General features: G+C 55.4%; 1 protein-coding gene across 2 annotated transcripts in view; it reads left to right on the top strand.

Annotated features, from left to right (window-relative positions):
* MYO18B (myosin XVIIIB) overlaps positions 1-14,410 on the top strand; it is a 78,644-nt gene that overhangs the window by 20,416 nt on the left and 43,818 nt on the right. Inside the window, exons 15-24 of one of the 2 annotated variants that reach the window (XM_087754690.1) lie at positions 2,726-2,918; positions 4,320-4,400; positions 4,876-5,023; positions 5,155-5,314; positions 6,560-6,743; positions 7,509-7,710; positions 8,292-8,401; positions 11,105-11,170; positions 13,479-13,607; positions 13,894-14,037. In XM_087754690.1, the coding sequence (XP_087610816.1) occupies positions 2,726-2,918; positions 4,320-4,400; positions 4,876-5,023; positions 5,155-5,314; positions 6,560-6,743; positions 7,509-7,710; positions 8,292-8,401; positions 11,105-11,170; positions 13,479-13,607; positions 13,894-14,037 (1,417 nt within the window). Of the gene's footprint in view, positions 1-2,725; positions 2,919-4,319; positions 4,401-4,872; positions 5,024-5,154; positions 5,315-6,559; positions 6,744-7,508; positions 7,711-8,291; positions 8,402-11,104; positions 11,171-13,478; positions 13,608-13,893; positions 14,038-14,410 lie in introns of both variants that reach the window. The other variant, XM_087754689.1, reaches the window with a different exon arrangement.

Genomic DNA, 14,410 nt, shown 5'->3' with positions numbered 1-14,410 from the left:
TGCCTCTCCTGCCGGTGTGGGCAGCCTGGCATGGAGACCTGGCATGGGCAGCGCCTGGCTGACACCACTTCTGCTGCAGCTGCTAAGCTGCCTGCCGGGAGGCAGCATCATGAGCAGACGTACAGAGCAGCAGAGAGCAGGGCATCATGGCACAGAGAGGAGCAGCCCGGCTACCTATTAATAACAGATCATAGAATCGTTAAGGTTGGAAAAGACCCTTAAGATCATCGAGTCCAAACGTTAACCCAGCACTGCCAAGTCCACCACTAAACCATGTCCCCAAGCACCATGTCCACCCGTCTTTTAAATACCTCCAGGGATGGAGACTCAACCACTTCCCTGGGCAGCCTGTGCCAGTGCCTGACTACGTTTTCGGTGAAGAAGTTTTTCCTAATATCCAACCTAAACTTCCCCTGGTGCAACTTGAGGCCATTTCCTCTTGTCCTATCACTTGTTACTTGGGAGAAGAGACCGACCCCCACCTTGCTACAGCCTCCTTTCAGGCAGTTGTAGAGAGCAATAAAGTCTCCCCCCAGCCTCCTCTTCTCCAGACTAAACAACCCCAGCTCCCTCAGCCGCTCCTCCCCAGACTTGTGCTCCAGACCCTTCCCCAGCTTCGTTGCCCTTCTCTGGACACACTCCAGCACCTCCATGTTCTTCTTGGAGTGAGGGGCCCAAAACTGAACACAGTACTCGAGGTGTGGCCTCACCAGTGCCCAGTACAGGAGCACTATCACCTCCCTGGTCCTGCTGGCCACACTATTCCTGATAAAAGCCAGGATGCCATTGGCCACCTGGGCACACTGCTGGCTCATGTTCAGGCAGCTGTCAGCCAACACCCCCAGGTCCTTTTCAGCCAGGCAGCTCTCCAGCCACTCCTCCCCCAGCCTGTAGTGTTGCATGGGGTTGTTGTGATGTGATTTTGCAGACCGAAATTAAGGTTACCAGTACAGGCAGAGCAATAAACCAGTCAGGGAATCCCACAGCAAGCCCTGCAGATGCATGGTAGGAGTCACTTCGTGGTAAATGCTTGATTGCAGGAGAGGACCGAGATGTCAAGAGTGAGAGGGTCTGGCACCAGAGTAGCTGCCCTGGGAGGCTGCATCTGTGTCCTGCTGCCGGGTGCTGGTGCGGCCGAGCAGGCGGCACCTTCCTCTGCCCTGGGGGCTTGTCCTCACTCGGCTTATTTCCATCTGGAGAGCCAGGATGGGGAGGACATCTTCTGTGGGCTGATGTATCTCTTTCTTCAGGTGGTGTAAATCCAAAATGATCTATTTGGATAAATGGAATAATTTAACACTGGGATAAGGATCAGGCCCCCGAACTATTCCATTTTCTCCGTTCTGATGTGCAACTCAGTTTGTTGAAGTCAGCATCCACATGCTGGTGCCCAAAAATACTCTGTGTTGTCACTGCAGGTTTATTTTAACCTGCAGTTTAATATTTTTATTGTCATTCCTAGCAACCACATTCCAAAGGGAAATTGCTGATGGTGCTCTAAGCTCTAAGCAAAATGTTGCTGATTCTCCTGAATAACAGCATTAGCTCAGGATGTGTCCTGGGTCCCCTCTTCCCTTTAAAGGTAGCTTTGTTTTACCCATCTTTATTTTCCACATCAGCCCACCAAAGCCCACAATGATCCAGATGAAGAGGCATGTTTCAGTGCATCATGAAAATGCTGTTTCCTCAGTGAGTTGATGGTGAACATGAATCTTGTCAGCTCCGGTTGCAGGAGGGTGCTGCTATGAAATTCTGCAAGCAATCCATAAATATACTTTTGTTTCTTCATTCAACCCTGTGATTTCATGGAGGTGCTGGCATCCTTGGTGCCTTGCTATTGAGGAGAAATGCATCTCCTTTAATCTCATCGAAGCAGGGGCAGGCTGCCCTGCCAGCGGGGCTGCTGGGGAAGGGTCAGCGCTGCAGCCAGTGAAGCAACGCAATGCAATGGCTGTTTCAGAAATGTGCATTAAAAACAATATCTCAGAGGTTTCTCAGGGTCAGGCTCCCCTGCTGTCCTTATCTGAAATACTGGAAATGGCTGCAAGCAACATTTTAAGAAGTAAACATCTCTGTTTCTTCCAAGAAGCCTCTTGATGTCTGCTTCTCAGATCACGTGTGTTACAAGCTACAGTTCCCATTAGAGATTTCCTCAGGGCTGAACATCAGCACCTTCTCCTGTAGAAACGTTGCAGACGGCACAGCATGGCCCAGCAGCCGGAGCTTTGGACACTCACGTTGTCCTCAGTGTTGGCATCACGTGCCAGCTTAGCTGCTTTTCAAATCAACTGGCCCATCAAACTTAACACATTTGGATGAAGATGTAGTACTTTAATTAAGTGGAGTGCCAGGATGGGGCCAAGCACGGGAAGGGCAGCATCTCATCCCACCCCACCATTAAGTGTTCGTTAGGTCAGGTCAGGAGCAGCCTGTGCCACATGTCTCCATCCAGGCTGGGAGGAGACGCTGGCTTGAGTAGATCAAAGAAGAGGTGGGTGAAGCATATGGGAGAAGGAAACAAGCTGTGCCAGGAGGTGTAGGTTCTTCCTGACTGGAGACACTGGGAGAGGGGGAGATGGGAAGCGCTGGGCTGGTCACTGCTGTGTGGGATCGTGCCCACCCAGGGACGTGCACGTCGGGGGGAGGAGGCAGTGTCACCTCTGAAGGCAGAGCTCAGATGCATCCATGGGTAAAACCCCTGTGGTGTGTGTGTATCTTTCCCCAGGTCTTTCTCCTCCCAGCACCTCTCCATGGCCTCCATCGCGGTGGTGGACACTCCTGGCTTTCACAACCCACGGCACCACCGGGGTGAGCGAGCGGCGACTTTTGAAGAGCTCTGCCACAACTACGTGCACGAGCGGCTGCAGGCCCTTTTCTATGAGAAAACCTTTGTTTCGGAAATGGAGAGGTACAGAGAGGTGAGGAGTGAGGGCTGGGATCAGCATCCTGGGGAGCACCTTCCCAGCACCTGGGAACGGGGCTGCCTTTGACCCAACGGGTCCCTGTGCCCTGCCATGGTGTGACCAAATAACACACTTCAGCAGCTTTAATGGGAGAAGCATTGCAGAAATGAGGGGTCTGTACGGAGCGGTAGCCTCAAGCTGGGTCTCTCGTCCCCCAGCTGCCCCAGTCATGGATCCTCTTGGGTATTTCTGACGTGCTGGAAATGCCAGGGTTGTCTGGGCAGCTCTTTGGGCAGGCTCGTTCCGGCTCAGGAGGTTTCACGCCCTTCTGTTGGTGTAGCTGAGTTTTAACTCAGGTGCTGAATAATAGAGAATAGAAAGGAAAATGACGAATTATTGCAGAAATAAGCTGCTGAAAAATCTGCAAGCAGAGGTGAACTTATTAGGCTTGCAAAACTTACTTTAATACCTCTAGCCCTGGGAAAATTGTTGAATTCCCATGGCTTAATATTCACACATCACTTGCACCAAGTAAGTATATATGTGCTCTTCACTAGTGATGAATATGTAGTTACTGGCCAAGCTTGACATGCCAGCGAGCTCGGCAGGCTCGCCTTGCCTTGGCTTTGTTGCTGACTAAGGACGGCTGCCCTGGTGCAAGACGTTTCCATGTAAGCCACGGGACTGCGGCTGTGAGCCCAAGCCCCAGTGACCCACCTGCTTCCAGAGCTGGGTCACACATGGGGGTGACGGTGGCACGTGCCCTTGGTAGGAATAAACCCTTCTGCTCTACCTGCGCGCTCAGGCTGCAAACCTGAATCCCTGAATCCCTGAGCAAAATCTCACCGTGTCACCATGGAGAGACATTAAAGCTATGGCTCTCGCTGAACAGCCCCAGTTCACACACGAGCAGGAGCAAGCCATGCTTACCCCACCCCCCCGGGGGCTCCAGGGCATGGCGCTGGGGGTGTCGGGAGGGGGTGCTGGAGCCAGGGGTGGGGGGTGAGCCCTGCAGCTGGGGGCTCGCAGCCTGAAGCCCTCGGCTGAAAAGGGAAACAATGCCTGCAAGTTGCAAATTAAATAATTGATTGTTTTCTTGGTGCTTTCTTGTTAAGTCTTCACTTATTGTCATATCCATGATTTATGCAGCTTGTCTGACATCCACAAAGTGCTGCAGAAGCCCATTGGGTGCGGTGGTCCCAACAGTCCTGCCCGCGGGGGCAGATGTGGCCGTGCCTCTGTGTCACGGTGGAGGTGTCTCTGGTGGCTGCTCCATTCTGCCAGCGCCGGATCACCGCAAAGTCAAGCGGGAGCAGGGCCTGCACCATCCTCCTCCCCCTCCATGCAAACATATCTCCTCTTGGCTTTCAGATGCCAGACCATGACTGAAGCAAGCTTTTAAATAATGTTTTCCAGGAAAATGTTGAGGTGTCTTTTGATCTTCCAGAGCGCTCGCCACTGGCCACGCTGTCCATCATCGACCTGAGCTCCTCACAGGTAACCTGTCCCCGTGGCCACGGTGGGAGTTGGTTGCTCTGGCTGTGATTGAAGCATCCTCCTGCTCAGAGGAGTGAGGATTTCAAAGGGACCTTGTGGTGTGTTTTGCACAGAGAAACCTGGGGTGTTGCAGGGGAGGGCACAGCATCAACCAGGACCTTTTTGGCTTTTTAAAATACAAGCACTCTTCCTGGTCAAGCCCTGCACTTTGGGCACCTCTCCCAGCCTGGCTGCAGGAATGACTGGCCTCTCCAGGACACCATGTGACTGCGGGGGTCTCATGGGTGATGCCCAGAGCTGGATCAGGCCAGGAGGGTTTCCTGACCCTGGTCTGACTGGTCTGAGGCAAGGGACGCAGTTGGGCAGAGGTGGTGGGGAGCAGGGTGGGAGCAGGCTGGCATGGCTGTGGCTGGAGCCAGCTGCCTGCAGTGCTCCTGCCTGTTCCCCGTCACCAAGGGCCATCTTCCTTCAGCAGCCGCAGGTGCTGCCCGGCAGCCCAGGGGGTGATCGCAGGGGGCTGCTGTGGATCCTGGATGAAGAGGTGCTGATCCCAGGCTCCGGGGATGATGCTGCCTTCAACCGTCTGTGCTCCTACTTCAGCTCGAAGGGACCCAATCAGGAGGGTAAGCCTGGGTCAGCTCGGCTGCCCATCCTTTGGCATCACCATTTAGCTTTGGAAATCTAAGAAACCATGCATCAAATTAAATATCTCACTGGGCTTTTCTTCTCGGGCAATTCTGGGGTGCCGTCACAGGAGACAGCTACATGCGCAGGTGCGAGCAGGCGCTGCACTTTGAGATCTCCCACCAGCTGGGCACGGACCCTGTGCGCTACGACCTCACGGGCTGGGTCAGCAAAGCCAAGCTCAACCTCTCAGCACAAAATGCCATCCAGGTGCTGCAGCGGTCCAAGGTGTAAGTACAAGGGGGTGCCACGGGGCTGGTCTGCCACAGTGTTGGCAGTCATCCCCATGCCCGCGAGAGTGGTTTGGGATGACTCCCACCATGAGCTGTGTTGCTCCAGCTGGGGTTGGAGATTGCAAAACTGCCCCAGCTCTGAGAGGTGGTTCATGCTGGGGAAGACAGAGGGTTGTGAGGCATCCCAATGGGGAGGAGAGGACCCATAGCCCGGCCGAGGTCAGCCAGGGTGGGCAAAGGCCTTGGCACTGGCTGCGAGGGGTCCCTGCCTGTCCCCCCACCTCCTGCCCAATGCACAGCCCAGGGGATGGAGCTGATCCGGCCTCGGGTGGGCAAGGAGGGGACAGGATCTGGAGCGGATCCTGTCTGTGGGGCAGCCCAAGGCACCTGCCAACACAGGCCTTGCATTGCCTGAGTCCAGCTCCACCTGCGGCAAAAAACTGCAAGGAAGCTGGAAAAAAAGAGAGCTTTCAACCCAGCTTTGTGGGAATCTTGAGAGTTTAGTTAAGGTGGGGGGAGCAGATGTCAAGTGATTTGACTTACAGCCATCAAGCCCCTGGGCTGACTGACAGCCAGATGTACACATTGTGATGGCAGTAGACGGTACAGAGCGAGCTGGTGAATAATGCTGTGGTGAACAGCTTTCCATCAAAGCTGTCTGGGTTCTTCGAGTCAGCAGATCTGTGCCATTGACATTTCAGTGGGGATGCCCTCCTGCAGGCATGGGCAGTGAGGGGACAGGGAGCACGGGGGGATCCCGTGATGTCCTCGGCTCCTCAGTGCCACGGGGTTGGGCGTCCAGCATGGGTCAGGGCCGTAAGACATCACTGGCTGAAGGGCAGCTCCTTGTGCAGTAACCACTCAGGTTTTCCCCATCACTTCGAGGAACCACATACACTAAATTGGAATTGAAATGTAATCAAGCTGCTTCAGATGTCTGCACACACGGGATGATTTTAACCTTCTGCTTAAACACTCCCAGCTCATTTTGTTTCAGGCTTCAATTCAGAAGAGTTTTAATAGCGGTGAGCAGTTTGGTGCCTAAATCAGAGAGGACTAGAGGGGGTGGAGGGTGTCCTGGCATCCCTGCTTTGCTCTGTAGCCAGGTGCCCTGCAGCAGCACCAATGCCAAATTTGGGGTGCTCATCATTGCATCCCCATTGAAGGGGCTGGGAAGTAGAGGTTCCCCGGTTCTGGCACCACTGCAACCCCACCGCCCTGTCTCATTGCTCGCCCCGACAGAGATGCCGTGAAGGACCTGGTGTTGCTGCGCTTGCGGGCGCCGCTGGCCTGCCGTGCTGTGGCAGGGCTGGAGGGACGCTCCCAGGCGGTCCTGCACCGCAATGGCTGCGTGAGGAAGACCTTTGCCAGCAGCTTCGCAGCCGTGAAGAAGAGGTCGGTGTGTGCTCAGCTCAAACTGCAGGCGGTGAGTGCAAGCACTGGGACCCTTGTGGCTGCAGGGTGGGGTGTTTGCAGCACTGTGTATCCTGAGACCCTGCCTTAGACACACTCCTCCTTAGCGGGAGCCCCGCACCCCGTGGCAGGCACCTTCCATGCTGCGGGGCTGGGGGTCACCAGTGTGGCTCTGTGTCCCACAGGGCTCTTGGCCCAGGGTGCTGCTCTGGCCATGGGTGGCCATAAGCCTCCCCAGCACCGCCGTTGCTCAGGGGAAGCATCCCAGGTGAACAAATCATAAAGCAGATTACACACGCACCTTGCTGTGCCACTGGCTTAATCCTCTTAAGCACTCAGACGAGTAGACTAGCCCTCCGTGCTGGGCATGTGCCAAGCTCTTGCTGATCTCAGCCATAACTAGGTGCCTAAACTCTCTCGAGGAGATGAGGCTCAGTCTCTGTAGACTCCCTGGCCAGCCTGCTTTGTGGTCCTGGCCATCCCTCACAACCACCCATCCAGCAGCTCTCAACCCTGGGAACTTTTTGTAGCCCATCAACTGAAAACATGGGACATTAGGAGGAAAGGTCCCGCTCAGCATCTGTGACCTGCACCTCGGGCTCACCTCTCTGACAGAAGCTATTGTTCCTAACATGCACTTGAGCTTTGAGGGCTCTGAGGATGGCTCTTTTACCTGACCAGACAGCTGGTGGAGGGTGCACGGGGAGCGTTTCCCACCGCCACTGTGTGCTGCCCCTTTGCCCCACTCCAGCCCCACTGACCTCTGCTTGCCTGGCAGGACGCGCTCACAAACCTTCTCCGACGGTCCCAGCTGCACTTTGTCCACTGCCTCCTCCCGGGAGTGGGGGCGGATGGGGCGGAGGGGTCGGTCCCTCGGCCCCCCGTGCCGCCCGACACAACCCTGCGGCTGGACATACCAACCCTGCGAGCCCAGCTGGAGGGGACACAGCTCCTGGATGCCCTGCGCCTCCACCGCATCGGTACGCCCCAGCTCTCCACCACTGCTGTGTGCCGTGCTGGTCCTGCCTGCCCGTGCTGCCCTGTCGGCAGCTCAGCCCTTCCACGCTTTGCTCATCATCTGCCTCTCACCAGCAAAACCCCTGGGGTTTTATTGCTGCTTTTTGAAGGGGTTCCCAGCCTCTCTCCTGCCTGCAGCATGCAGTGCTGCCAGATGGCACAGCACCGGTGGGATTCCCCTGTGCTCCCCTTGGAGCCTCTGTGCATCAGGCGGGACCTGCACCAACCACAGTCACAGTCCATGCCAGGGCGAGAGGGACCCATGCAGGAGGCCCAGGGGCATCTCCTGCACGACATGAGGTGCTGGGCCACCTCAAGCACATCTTCACTGCTTCTCCACTCCCTCTGCCCTGCCCTCGCAGCAGGGGTTTCTCTCCACTAAGGGCAGCTCCCCGAGTCCCCACCATCTGTGATACCTTTTGCTGTGTGCAGGACGTGCCACCCTTCACACCAGCCCACACCGCTGGTTCCCTCCCCAGCATTTCAGTGCAAGCCACGTGCCCCTGGGCTGGCGTGGCCCCCAGCGATATCTGTCTGCCCCCAGGGTATGCGGATCGCCTGCTCCTGACCCAGTTCCGACGGCGCTTCCAGGTCCTGGCTCCGGATGTCATGAAGAAGTACACCTCTGCCTACGAGGTGCCAGACGAGAGCAAGGTTCGTCCCGGGCTGGCCTGGGGAGCACGGGCTGAGAGCCCCACGTTGGGCTGTTCTGGTGCTGGAGCTCTTCCAGCCCTCCCCAACACTATCAGGTCTTTCTTTACAATGAGGAGCAATTCCTGGAGCTCCCTGGCATTGCCTGTATCCTGTGTGAGCCTGGCTGTCTTCTCTCCAAATGAGCTGGGTCATACCAGCATCTCCCTGCCCTGGGACAGGAGCCACTTCCCAGTCCCTGCCTCACTCAGGCATTCGGTGTTGCTGATATTATTCCTTTGGCTGCTGTAGGGTGAATACCTGCAGGTCTGTGGGCTGCCGAGCTCCAGCGTCTCCCAACAGTTGTGGGTGATGCTCCTTTGCTCTGTTGCTGGAGGACCCACCACGGGTGGGAGCACACATCTGGACAGCTGTTGAGGAGCTTTAGTAGCAGGGTTGTCAGTGCAGGTCTGGGGGTTTCTTAAATGCGAGGCTGTCCTCAGGAGCTAGGAATGAATGAGAAAAACCATGTTCAGCAAGGCTCAGGGTATCACATCAGCATTTGCAGTGCTGCTGAGAAATGGCGACTGGGTTTGGGAGTCTGCGGGGTCAGCACGTACGTCTGGGCTCTGGGCGGTCGGAGCGCCCTAGCAATGATCAAGAGTAATCTGGCAGTGGGGCTGCGTCCTGTGTGCGTGCAGCCTCGTGCAGCACCGGGAGGCAGGGGGTGACTTTGCATCCTGCTCCTTTTCACCCTTCCCACATATGCCTGAGCATGGAGGGACGCGGGTCCTCCAGCAACCTGGCAGAGCAGCCCAGCTCAGCTCTTCATCCTGGAGTTTCTGCCCCTGAGGGCTGTTTTTGCAAAGGCAGTAAACATGCCTGGCATGAGCTGCATTTGCCAACATTAGTGCACCATGGAGAGGACTTGGAGAAATCAGCCTGGAAATGAAGCTTGTTATTGCTGCTTTTTAATACTCAAGAGGAAATGGCTTTGAAAATCCTGCTTGCTGAGGGCTGTGCCTCGGTCCTCCAGTGCTCTGGCTGCATGCCTGGTAGGTCTCATTTTGCAGGACAGGGCACAAACTGTGGGACTGGAGGCATGTACAGAGGGCAGGATCTGTGCACTGCTCTGTCCCAGCATAGTGGCACCCCGTCCCTTGCCCTGGCTCCCCCAAAAACCGGCTGGCTGAGGACAAGCCAGGCAGCATTCCCAGGGACCCAACAGAGCAGGGACCAGGGAGGTTCCTGGGGACGGGGCATCACCTGCCTTCAGGCACCTGTAAAGCAGCAGCGCAGGGTGGCTCCTCGCCTCGTCCCACGAAGCCTGAAAGCCAAAGCAGCTCAAACTGGAGATTTGCCAGTTTTATTTGTTTCATAATAAATTTGTAGCAAAAACTGGGGAGAACCACCCCTGTCCTGGAACAGGCTATGAGCGAGCCCAGAAGCACTGAGAGCCGGGGAGAGCCATGAGGAGATGAATTAAACATGGGCACGTGCTCTGTTGTGCAAACTGCCAGCCAGCATGTGCAAATTCAGTTAAGACCTCGGGATTTAATAAGACAAGTTTGACAGTCAGAAAAGGTCAATATTGTTATTACATGCTTTAAGGAGGCAGAGGGTGCCTCGTCAGCAGCGTGTAAGCAGGGGATTTGAAAAAGCCCATCTTCCCTGGAGCTTGTTGCCACGTGGTTTTGTTAGCTGGAGACTGCTTCCCGGTAAGCTGCATTAACTCGGCCACTGGAGCACAAGAGATGCTTGTCTGTAGCGAGGGTGTGATGGTGCGGCAATAACCGACACTGCCGTTGTGCATGGGATGGGATTGTCCCACACAGCCCCGTGCCTGGCCCCCGATTCCAGCAGTGCCCCAGGAGCAGGGCAGAGCCACGGCGCTGGTGCTTCCTCGCCTCTGGCACAGGTTTGTGCACCGTGGTGGTCTGTGCCCTGTGCACTCGTGTGCTCCTTCCCCACCTTGCCCTGGTGTGTGCAGGGCTGCTGGCGAGGGCTAGGGCTGCATTTCTGCTGCAGCAAGGTGCTCCCAGGGCTGTGCCAAAATATTTCTCATGTGGGTTTGTCCTTCGTGGAGGAGATGTGCGAGGCCACCAGAGGATGTTGTATCGCATGTCAGTCCAAAGCTCGGAGTAATTGAGTTCAGGCTTCTCCTACAGCTCGGGAGTAATCTCCTGCTTGCCTCCCTGCGGGGGCTCAGCTCTGCACCAGTGGGCTTGGGGGGATCTCAGTGCTTTCGCCCCTGCTTTTGGCTCCACAGGCCCAGCAGTTGGTGAGCCGGGCAGGAGGGGAGCACCAAGGGCTCGCACCTGCACAGCGCAGTTGGACCCTGAATGGACGGTGCCGGGACGGGCTCCCACCTTCCCCTTCTTCCTTCCATGGCTGCCTGCACATCGGGGTCCTTCCAGAGCAGGGATGGCAGCAAAAGGGGGAAAATCTTGCATGCAGCTGCGGATCTCTGCTCCCCATCCTGCCGAAAGCCTCCGGGCCAGAAAGCCCATCTCGCACCAGGACTCGGGGCTGGGACAGCCGTTTCAGAGGCTGCTCTCAGGCTGGGTGGGTGTTCTTTTGCATGGGGAGGAGGAAACAAAATCACAGCTGGATGCACCCTTTCTGGGTGCCTGTAAGGATGGGGGATCTCTGTGGCCCATTTCAGCAGGCTTGTGCCAGGGTGTAGATGTTTTCTGAACAACTCTATGATGTGCTCCTTCTCCGCAGGCTATAGAGGAGCTCTTCCAGGTGCTGGATCTGGAGAAGAAGAGTGTCGCCATAGGACGCAGCCAGGTACGATGGCTCCGGTCTCTGCTTCCCTGTTGCTCTTGGTGCATATGGGCACAGCCAGCCCCATGCTGGGCACTGCCAGCTGCCCAAAGCTTCCCAAACTAGAGAAAGTCTCTCCTCCACTGCTCCCTGCAGTGCCCAGGTGGGCTGGGAAACAAAGCCTCGCTGAAAATCAAAGCAGAAGGCTCCTAATTCACATTTGAAAGCATTATCCTGGGTAAACTGTGTACCTAATTGTCAAAATCCGGCCCCTCATGGCATTTAAGTTCCTAATTACCTTTGGTGTCTCATTGGAGTAAATGGGGCTTGGGCACCTCATGGTTTTGGTGGGCTGGGGTTAACATTGCTGAGCTGGGCAGCTGCAGGTACAAGAGTTGTCGCAGTAACAACATTTTAACTTAAATATGATAATCATAGAATCATAGACTGGTTTGAGTTGGAAGGGACCTTAAAGATCATCTGGTTCCAACCCCCCTGCCATGGGCAGGGACACCTTCCACCACAGCAGGTTGCTCAGAGCCCCATCCAAGCTGGCCTTGAACACTTCCAGGGATGGGACATCCACAGCTTCTCTGGGAAACCTGTTCCAGTGCCTCACCACCCTCATCCTGAAGAATTCCTTCCTTATATCTAATCTGAATCTACCCTCTTTCAGCTTAAAGCCATTACCCCTTGTCCTACTGCTGCCTGCCCTTGTAAAAAGTCCCCCTCCAGCTTTCCTGTAGGCCCCCTTCAGGGACTGGAAGGCTGCTCTAAGGTCTCCCTGCAGCCTTCTCTTCTCCAGGCTGAGCAGCCCCAACTCTCTCAGCCTGTCCTCACAGGAGAGGTGCTCCAGCCCTCTGACCATCTTCATGGCCCTCCTCTGGACCCGCTCCAACAGGTCCATGTCCTTAGGCTGGGGGCCCCAGAGCTGAACACAGTGCTCCAGGTGGGGTCTCACAAGAGTGGAGCAGAGGGAGAGAATCCCTTCCCTCGACCTGCTGGTCAGAAAAGTTAATTTTGCATGCCTGCTTGCGTTCAGCTCTCAGAGTCTATAAAGAAAGAATTCATGAAATGGTTCTGTGGAGCAAAATAACTTTCTTTTATCCTGCACAGTGCAGTTTGCAATTATCTCTTCTATGAAACCTTTGTACTTAATCAATACTGCGATAGCATCTCCAGTCATATCTTGTTGTAGAGGAGTTAGTTTTGCCATCGCTTTGAGCATTGATTTTGTACTAGCTTCTAAAACTCGCTGGCTTGTGAAGTTAATACAGACATTAATGAGACAATCAAATAGGTGGTAGAGCAATCATAGCATTATCTCAAGAAAGTGAGTTTCCTTGGAATTGTTCTTTGATTCAATTTGGCATCTTTAAAACACAGCTCTTTAAGTACGCCACCGGCTTCACAAGTGTAATTCAGTTTTTATTAAAGCTGTATTATGCAAATGGTGCACAATATTCAGGAGTGATTGGTCCCATATCCCGAGAGCTTTGCCAGGCAGTGACCGAGAGACATCTTGCACTATGAGAGATCGATAGCAGGCTAAATTCAATGGTATCAGCAAATCTGTATCATTTATGAGGTGTTTCTGACAAGTTCAGTTAAAGAAAATAATGTAGTTAATTCTGTTTTTCCTATTGTAAACTGGCATCTTTGTTGTTATCTGTGTGTATGCTGTCAAAAATACTGTTTCCAGCAGAGGCAGCCCTGCCGTCCATGCAGTGGATGGGAAATGGGCAGTGGCCCAAGGAAAGACTCTCAAGGACTTGCAGCCTCTTGTGATGATTGATGCCTATGTTAAAAAGGAGGAGGGAGAAGAGGCAGGGACAGAGAGCAAATGCTGGTGTGCACACAGTGTGAGGGCCGGATCCCGAAGGGCACTCAGCAGCCCAGTCCCTGGGCAGCCCCCTGTTTTGGCAATGCCCAGGAGCAGGAGATGGAGGGGAGGGTGGAAGGTGCTCTCCGGCATGTGCAGCCATCTCACTGCTGGGCTCAGGGATGGGACAGAGCCAGGACACAGCTCCCTCTTGCTGTCCCATGAGTGTCCCCAGGGACGTCGGTGCCAGGGCCACCTCAGGTACTTTCATGGCACGGGGCAGACACGCGTGTTGCGGGTTTGGCTAGGTAGGGCTGGAGTCCCCTTCCAGCCCAGCATTTCGGGCCGGTGCGGTGGTTACACTCACTGGTCCCAGCCAGTCCAAGGACCTTCAGTCTCCCACAGGTCTCAGGGGACGCTGCCAGGTCTCAGCCAGAAATATGTCCCGTTGGCTGCGGGCAGGTTTCAGACCCCATCCTGCGGTGTGTAACCTCTGTTACTTGCTGTCAGGTTTTCCTGAAGCCGGGGGTCATCTCCAGACTGGAGAAGCAGCGTGACAAGCTGATAGCCCAGAAGATGATCCTGCTCCAGGCTGCTTGCAAGGGCTTCCTCAGCCGCCAGAAGTTCAAGAGGTTGAAGGTATCCATTCTGCGGGTCACGGATACGCTGTGCCCACCAAAGCACAGGCTCAGAGCTGCTGTGATACAGCCCAGAGCACCTCTTTGAGTGGAGCAGGCTGCTGCTTTCAAGGGTACCCACTCTGCCCTGCCTCGTGGGCAGCCATAAGGTGCTGCGCTGCCATCCCCTGCAGTGCAGAGCTCCTCTGCCACCTCATCCCTCTCCATCCCGGTGCCCCAGTCTGGTCCGTCCTGGTGGGCTCGGTCGTGACTGGGCGAGGGGCACTGCTGGCTGTATCTCCCCACAGATTCAGCGCCTCGCCGTCCGCTGCATCCAGAAGAACCTGGTGGTCTTCCAGGCGGTCAGGCACTGGCCCTGGTGGCAGCTGCTGAGCCGCGTGAGGCCTTTGCTCAGCGTTAACCTTGCAGAGGAGCAGCTCCGTGCAAAAGAAGTATGCACCAAGTGATGGGAGGGGATGGGATGGGATGGGACGGGATGCTTTAGGGGCTCTGCCTGGTGGGTTAGTCAAACTGGAAGTCACTTCTGCCAGGGCAGAGATGTTTTGCTGACATTGTCCTTTCTTAGAGGGACAGTAGCAAATGCACCATGTCACTGCAGCTGAAGCCCCGTCCCAGGGCTGTGGCTGCCCCGCTGCCCTCCCTGTGCCCCCCATGAGTTTGCTGAGGCTGGGTCCGCTGAGCCAAACCTGCTGGGGACAGGTACCCCGCATCAGTCTGTGGGATGATAGATGATAGGTAGCCAAACGCATCACTGGTGACGGGAGATATTAATGGGCATTTGCTGACCTGGGAAAGGCACATCTC

The sequence above is a fragment of the Nipponia nippon genome, unplaced genomic scaffold (assembly GCF_047370975.1).
Source record: "Nipponia nippon isolate SJK-2023a ecotype South Korea unplaced genomic scaffold, ASM4737097v1 scaffold_18, whole genome shotgun sequence".
NCBI lineage: Eukaryota > Metazoa > Chordata > Aves > Pelecaniformes > Threskiornithidae > Nipponia > Nipponia nippon.
Note: the sequence above shows the minus strand (reverse complement) of the source record. Positions and strands in the feature narration are given on the sequence as shown.